We start from the raw sequence: 8,856 nt of genomic DNA, 5'->3' as shown, positions 1-8,856 counted from the left end.
TATTGTTGTTGTTGTTGTTATTATTATTATTCTCTCTTATTATTGTTGTTGTTATTATTTCTCTAATATTAATTTTTTTTTTTACAATTTTACTAAATCTTAGGGTGTTTTTTGCAATTTACTCTATAGTAATATTAGGAGAACTTATTTGTAGTTTGATTATAATTATAGGCATACTTTTGCAAAGGCATTAAAAATTCAGTTAATTCGGTTCTTAACTGATTTTTTTTTATTTATTTACATAATTGAACCGAAAACGAAAGACAAATTTATGACAAACTCATAAACGAACGGAATGGCTTTCACCAAATACCTAAAAACTGAAAGCCGGACAGACAAGGTCCATTCGGTTCAAACATTCAGCTAGATAATATGGGTGCCAAATCCACCACCTCTTATGACTAGAACTCTTTGGGCCCAGCCCACCCAACGTAACCCAATTATGAGATATTCATGGGCCAGGCCCAATTCATACCAAAATTATACAAAATTCTTCACAAAATCCACATATCAATAATATTTTTTGGCCAAATCTAATTGCAAATTATAAAATAAAAAATAAAAAGAAAAAGAAAAGCCCGTAATCAAAAAACTGATCTCTAAAAGATATCAAGGATTTGGGAGATTGCATAAAATGGACAAGACCCGCGATTCAACCACAACTCCCGAGAACACCCTTGCAATAGGTATGCCCGCAGAGGATAAAAGCTGCACCTTTATTCCTCTCCATGCACACGCAGCACACCGCATCTACTGCCCCCCCCCCCCCCCAGCAGCAACAGACCCGCCGCCTCCGTGGCGAGGTTCATCCCGGAAGAGGCTCTCCCCACAGGAGGCCCATCTGATTCTATCTCCGGCGCCGGAATCAGACCTGCCAGAGGCTTTTCTAGAAACCTCGGAGACTACTGCCGGTTTAAGATTATTTTCTCTGTTAACTTATAGGGAAAATGAGATGATTGTTCTTCCTTTATTCACTGCAACTTTGTTAAAAGGATAAGCAAAGACTCAAGGGAATGAATAGTGAACTGAATTATGTTTATAATCAACTTTTAATATAATAGATAACTTTAATGAATCATTACAAATAAAATGTGTCACACACTACAAATTATCCATATGATGCCAAATTGCATGACCCACCCTCAAACCCCATCCACCCTTTCCAACTCAAACAAACATCCCTTTCTTTTATATGCATTGACTCTTTTAAACTGTTGCAATGGGACCTAGATTTACATTAGCTTCCACGGCTTTCATGGCTTCAAACCTTGGCTCCTTGGCCTGGAACTTCAGGGCAGCATACAGCTTCATGTAGTCATCGAACACGAATTTCGGGTAAACTTCCTTCTCCTGTACTTCTTTCTCAACCACTGCTGGCGCTGGATAGATAACAGCATCATTGCCAGGGTTGTAGAAAGAAGCTATTGACATCCGGGTGCCATCTGTTTGTGCCACCACACGGTGAAGCACGCTCTTGTACTTGCCATTGGTTATCACCTGAAATTGATAAGGTCCTTTAGAATTTTTTCCTAAATAAAGTTTGGTGTTGGTTGAGCTAATCCAACTAGATGGAAGCTATGATTTTACCTCAAGCTGGTCGCCAAGGTTGATGACGATGGAATGTTTCATTGGGGGGACATCGATCCACTGGTCGTCCTTGAGGAGCTGGAGACCACTGACCTTGTCATCCTGGAAGAGGAGGATGATGCCACCAGCATCAGTGTGAGCTCTCAGCCCCTTGATCAGGTCTGCCTTAGGACACGGCGGGTAGTTGGCAACCTTGGTGCCAAAATTTGGACCCTTTGCTCCATAGAAGGCCTTCTTTAGGTATCCTTTCTCTAGTCCAAGGTTTTCGCATAGCAAGTCCAGGAGATACTCTGCTAGCTTCTCTAACCTTTCAGCAAAATCCTTCATGACCCTCCTGCTCATTCAGAGATAGAATTGGAGAAGATTGATCAATGGGATGATCATGAAAGGGCTATAAATTGTGTGATTCTGTTTTTGAAAGAACTAGAAAGAAAATAAGAAAATTTTCCATGCGGGTGCCTTTTTATATTTTCTCCAATCATTCCGTGTCTCTATTGAAGGAGTCCAATCACAGAAGGTTATGACCCTGTTAAGCCATCACCTTCTGCCCCTTCACTGGCTGCCACGTGTGGTGGAAACAGCTCAATATTCAACCAGTGAAAACCATTCTCATTGATCTTGCGTGATCAGCTAGAGTAGAGATCAAACATTTCAGTACCTGTATTCCTCGTCGAGATCGGGTAGTTCTGAGATGTTGGACTGGGGGAGATGGCGCAAGAAGTAGGTGCTTTCCCAATCCATGTCTGTAACCTCAGCTTGGACCCCCTCTAGAGCCTGGCTTGCCACCAGCTCCTTGAACCTCTGCTCCATGCACTTCTTGTAGTGCTCTTTTGTCAATCTCTCCACTGTGTCCATTAGCTCCGGAGGAATTCCATGGTTCACCAACTACACAAAACACAACACAAAGATCAATGAGCTCTTGTAGAAATATTACCAGCTATTTGGGCTGCAAAAATGGAGGTGTTTGAAACATAGTGAAAGCTTGTATGTATGCTTTTTGTATACCTCAAAGAAGCCCCAGTTCTCACAGGCATCGTTGATGAGCCCCATGGTGGCTGCCCTCTCTTCTCCATTCATCTTCTCCATGTTAATCACTGGGAAGTTCTCCATTGCTCTTCTTCTCTCTTTCTCTCAGACACAAGCACTCAGTATATGATATGATTCTTTGCTAAGTTATAGTTTGCTATTGGTATGTGAAATATGGAGATATTGGGTGTGCTATTTATAGAAGTGGCCTGAATAGTAACATGAGGGGTGAAGAAATAATGGTACTGTGCCAGGTTGGGAAGAAAATAGTGCTTGAAGCGAAATTGTACAGAAAACATCATTGCACGTAAATTCGGCGAAAATACCGTTTTCCTAATTTGAATAGGACAAGTGCGGTTTTATATATGAGGACCCACGGAGTGGACGTTTGGTCCAACCCCACGGCCAAAGACTCATTGTGCCTTGTTAGACCATCTCTCCTACAATATGGTGGAACCAATTGGACCTTATTTTTGCCTTCTTGACCTTGACTTGATTGGCTGCTTACTAATATCCATTCATCTGCCATCTTAATTATTGCTTTGAGAGGGATGTACCCATGGGAAATTCCATTGCTGTTTCTCTTCTTCCCAATTAGGCATGCAAATTTAAGTTACATATGATCTTTGAAGTTTCTCGGAGAGACTTTGACTGATTGGCAGGCTCATTGCTTTTACCCATGTGGGTATAAACATTTCACTTTGTAGTAGCCATGAGTACAAACATAATTTGTAGAAAGTTTAAGTTGCTTGAAAGTACTAAACTAGTGGATTGCCCTTGATAGTAATGGTAAACTTTTTCCATTGTGATAAAAAAGTTAAATAGTTTCCAGTTATTACTTTTTTTCTTATAAAATAAAAAGTCTCTTATATTAATGATAATTTTTTTAGTTAAATAAAAATGTGAATGTTGAAATAACATTTTTTGTCAAATGTGCTCTTAAAACACATTTTAGACCCAACTAAGAAAAACATTCATCTTTGATACTGTTTAAACAATCAAACATTAAGCTCGTGATTATTGATTTTTCCCTCATCTGATAAGCATGTATTGGCTAATTTATAAGAGTCGTGGCAGCCTCTAACTTTGTTGATGTTTAGCACAGATAGAATTAAATTTCCAATTGAAGGTTTGAGTAGTAAATAATTTAACATATGAAAATCGCGATTTCCAGTATTTTATATCTCCTTCTGCTTAACAATTCGGATAAGTGCATTTGAAGAGTTATATGTTCTTGACGATTCAAGGTTTTCAATGCCCAAATCAAATATTTATGTTCTTGTTTGGTGTCGATAATGTCGGCTGAATCTTCTCAAAGCCCAATGCCATACCCCCAAAACACTTAATAAATTTGATCATCCTTTCTTTCATTTGATTAGACATTAAAATGTTACTATCATGTCATTTTCATTTCCTTAGACTCGTGTAAGACTTGCTGGTGAGAGACTTACAAGAAACTGGTGAGAGACTTGCAAAAGACTAAATGACATCAGCACGAGTGGCTGAAGTCGAGATCGAGCGACCTCACTTGGAAGTCTCTCTTAATACCTTTGAGAGACCCTCCCGAGAATTCTTGAGTCACTTAGTAACAACTATTTGGAAAGCTCTTGCAATTCAATTCTACCCCCAAAGTGTTCGCTTATAAATCCAAAAGAGAGCCTGAAATATCCATCAAAGATTGTGGTTTTACTCCATTTGTCTGTCTTCTTCCCTTTATAAATAAGAAACGATTCTTCTAGCAAAGGGTATACTCATTACTCTGCTCAGGATATATGTAACGTCCTGTTTTCCCAGAACGCGCATTACCTCGAGATTTTTAGAATATTTTTTTTTTCAACATCATACACACAACATAAGTTCCTCGATATACATACCCTCATCATAATCATTTCCCAACAATCCCGATTATACCTTCTCAACATATCAAAATTTAAAAATTAACAGACTAAGACAGGTATTAACAATTACATCAGCAGAAGTAAGGATCGAAACCTCAATAATATATAACCGATAAAAAATTTTTACAGTTAAATAACCAAATTAATGTTTTACATGAAAATATCAAAATATTACATAACCTCTGAACATCGTAATCATAGACAAAAATCTACAAAAACTAAACATAACAGCTACATATTGACGACATCCTTTCCCTTGGCGCCACTGCTTTCACCTGAAACGTTTGAATATTTCAGGAACATAGTTCAAATTAAATGATGAATCATTTAAGTGAGAGTTCAAAACATTTTCATAAATATATGCAAAATCATGTATAAAATCGACAAATCCTGACATGTCCCAGCCTAAGAGAATCCCACATAGCACTTAACCCTATTCGAGGAAAATCCAATCTCTCTAAAGGCGACACGACCACATCAACCCATTAGCAAACATAATCCTGTTTAAGAGAGACAATCTCGACATATGAACCCGAGAATCACCCCATTATCATTGTTAGGCATTACGCTCCTACTTAAAAGCGTTCCAAAACCTAACGCAACCCTAACCCCAAGAGTATCACATCAGCACTATCCCCGGAATCAATGACACATCAATATTAATGCTATTGCTCAAAGGAACCTGGGGTGGTGTCCACTCTCAGCCCCGCCACTTGAATACCATAGGGTGAAGTCCGTTTCAACCCCGTCCCAAGTGGGCCACATAGCATTAATCCTTGGCACGCATCCAAAATGTTGTCACTCAAGGGCCACGTCACAAGTTAACAACCCACGTCCTACATGGACAACACATAACATGCTAATGCCGAAAACCATAACATGCATAACATAAAATCAACATTTCAATGTATGCAATTTATCATATGAAATTCAATGCATGTGTAAATAATCGTTTGGATGAACAATCGCACGAAACCAACCACTCACGATAAATCAAAAGTGATCAAAAGTAACAAGAATATGCACAAGAATTGGATTGAACAACTCACAGGAAACCATTCACATGCCACAAACAAATTTTTTCAGTAGAACCACTCACCCTGAACATATTCGGATTGCCTCGATCCTCGTGCGCTGCCTCGATTCTCATGTGAATCGTACTATAGCTCAACCTCGAGCCTCAACTATACCCTAGACATCATATTCATTCAAAGGAAAATCAATATCTATTTTTCAAATTTTTTCATAATTTTTCTCTAATTTCTTCCTATTTTTCTCTTGATAATTTCAAGTAAATACCTCTTCAAGAATTTTTCCAAATTTTTCTCCACAAAAATTCATAAAACAATATTTATAAGCCTCTGGAAATTTCTGGAAATTTTTCATATTTTTCTCCTATTTTCTCAAATTTCCATAATTACTTTTCCTTGAGAAAACTTATTTCTCCTTAACTTACCTCAAATCTCCTCCATAAAAAATCACTAAAACTCATAAAATAAATTCCTTATCCTTCTGGAATTTTCTCAGAATTTTCTAAAAATCCCTCATATTTATTTTCTATTTATGTTTCCTTTCAAAGATCCAAAATAATTATCTCCTCAAGAAATTTTCAAGATAAAAATTCATCAAAATAAACTATTCCTTTTACTCGAGTTTTTGAATATTTTTCCAGAATTTTATTTCCTTTAATTCTATTTTTCTCGAATTTCTTATATTTTCAATATTTAAAAAATACAAAAATTATCTCTGGTCATCTTCTCCGGCGCCGGCACACTGGAAAATCGAAATGATGACACCACGCTACTCCTCTCCCTTATTCGATCCCAATGGTACCCTTCTTGGTCAGAAAAAACCACCAAAAGCCTTCTAATTTGGCCGAAAACAAGCCGCCCAAGTCGCCGCCGCCGAACTTCGGCAAACCAAATTGACCTCTAATTCGAACTTCGATTGACACGAAACTTTTCAGATTAGCTGCCCATAGCCTCGCGACCAAAAGCCCTTATTAGATCCTTCGATCGTTCACTCTACAAGCCAATTTCAACCTTCACTCGATATTTATATATATATATATGCGGCTAAATGTGAAAACACCCGTTATTTCCAAAAACTCTCAAAATCACCAAAATTGCTTCTCACAATCTAGGGAACAAAAACCCCTTATCAAAACGCTCCAATTCATTCTCAAACTCTCAATCTAAGCCTATGAACTTTGATGGAAATCCTTAACCAAAACTCGGCTATTTATAACTAAATTCAAGTCTCTCTCAACCAATCACAAGGGGTAACATGAGCTAGAGACCACCCCCACGTCCATGCCAGGCTCGGCCATGCCCTGGTTGCTGATTTGACAGCAACGGCGGCAAGTGTGACGGCCATGCCTCACGCTGTAAATTTTGGGTTTTTTTTTTTTTTAACATGATACACCATAATATATTTTATTAAAACAACTATAATCTAATATATCCTCTCTTTTTTTTAACATCTAAATTCCGAAGCATTCTCTATCGACAATTCAATTTTTAGCCCGAATTGAAGCTGTATCGAAAATTAACTTCGATCCGATTTCTTTTGATACTAAAAATCCTATCTCGAGAGGCTTAACAATGACATATTATTTTCCTTTGAAATCTCAGCCTCGGGACATTCCCTGCTATTGATTCGGCGATTTATTTTTACCATCAAGTCGTTTTTCGGTATTTTAAACTCATCTAAATTACATAGCAATTTTATGAAGATTTGGGGTATTACAAGATAACTTTGCTTTCTATACTTGTGGCATAGGATTGTAAATGAGATGAGTCGTTTGTGAGCACGACTCAATGCTCAATTCAATAAAAATTCGTTAGAGTTCATTTGTCAAGATAAACGAGTTGAACTTGAGTCTAACTTTGGAACTCGATTTGTAAAGTTTGGTTTGTTAGCTTGCGAGCTGATTCGATTAGAAACTCGTGAGCATGCCCAATTAAAAGTTCGCTATTAGCTCGTGAAAACAGTCTCATCTATAAATACATTAACAAATTTATTCATAAATTTATAAATATATTATTTAACATATGGACATGTACATACATATCATCATTATATCATTTATTAGATTTAGCAAGGTCAAGAAACTTACTTTTGCCTATTCCTCTCTCTCCCCTTCCCTTCGTTGCATGCTCATCTTCTTCTCCAACAATCTACATTTGCTTGTTCAACTTCCATTCACTACATTTCGCTTGCCACCACCTTGCCTTTTACCTCACCTTTCATTGTTGCTACACACTCAACCCTCTGTTATCGCCTCTGTATAGTCTCCTCTTTTATTAGTTGTGAGTCGAGCTCAACTTTTCAACCAAATTGATGAGCTGACCTCAAGCTCGGTTCATATTAACTGAGCTCAACCCTAAGCTTAGGTTTGTCGAGCTTTACAAAGCTCGACTTAGCTTGATTGCAAGCTTATTTTAACAAGAGATTAACTTAAATATCATAGGGTTTCACTTGTACCATTAATTGGTTATTTTTCTTACAAGTCACTCACAGATTAATCACTTGTAAAACTTTTCAAGACATATTCTCACATAAAGAAATTTATTATTATATCTTGTCAACAACAATGTTATTATAATTAATTAAAGGAACAAAAAATAAAAAACTAAAAAATCCCCATTAAACGGACCCTCGTTTTTCTTGCAGATAACTTCAACATAATATTATTGGAATATTTGCTGTAGAAAATCAAATTTTCAACCCTTTAGCATACGTCGTGGAAATTTGAAAAAGACGAGAAAGTTGAACACGTGCACCAAATACTAATAATTATAATAATGATAAAAAAAATAATAATAATGATAATAATGTTTTTGTTAAATCAAAAGATTATGTCTTAGTTTTATTCTCTCTCTCTAATGTCTGCACATATGTTTGTAAGTTTGTTTCTTCGTGATTCCATTTTATAATTGTCACTTGATGTAGGAATAAAGTTGTAGGCAACAACGGTCACAATTGACAACTTAAATAGACCTTGAAGCATAGCGTCACAATTGACCTCCACAAGTCATGTGTTAAAAATTGTCTAATCCTAGTTTTATTTTTGAGTAATATATAATCATAAAATTACACGTTTTTATGAATGGCAGGGCAGATCAAATTTATGTACCATAAACACATGAATAAAAAAGACATGATAATGCCCTAACTTTTTCAATATAGAAGATCTTATTCAAAATATCACGTGATTCAGACTCGTATAATAGTTTTAAAAACAAACTTTAAAACATTATTAATTTATAAAAACAACAATTAAGAGTTTTGAAATAAGATTAATTTATTTATTTTCTTATATATAAGTGTTACTTTTATGAAT

At 36.5% G+C, this 8,856-nt stretch overlaps 1 protein-coding gene across 1 annotated transcript; it reads right to left on the bottom strand.

Moving 5' to 3' along the window:
• Positions 1-1,014: 1,014 nt before the first annotated feature.
• LOC127792127 (1-aminocyclopropane-1-carboxylate oxidase-like) lies at positions 1,015-2,786 on the bottom strand. The gene is made up of 4 exons (XM_052322496.1): positions 2,593-2,786; positions 2,246-2,472; positions 1,588-1,921; positions 1,015-1,497 (listed from the first exon to the last, which is right to left on the bottom strand). The coding sequence occupies exons 1-4, from the start codon at positions 2,695-2,697 to the stop codon at positions 1,207-1,209; spliced, it is 957 nt and encodes a 318-aa protein (XP_052178456.1). The 5' UTR covers positions 2,698-2,786; the 3' UTR covers positions 1,015-1,206.
• Positions 2,787-8,856: the final 6,070 nt, after the last annotated feature.

This window comes from Diospyros lotus, chromosome 15, assembly GCF_014633365.1.
Source record: "Diospyros lotus cultivar Yz01 chromosome 15, ASM1463336v1, whole genome shotgun sequence".
Taxonomy (NCBI): domain Eukaryota; kingdom Viridiplantae; phylum Streptophyta; class Magnoliopsida; order Ericales; family Ebenaceae; genus Diospyros; species Diospyros lotus.
This window is presented reverse-complemented; position numbering and strand designations above follow the sequence as displayed.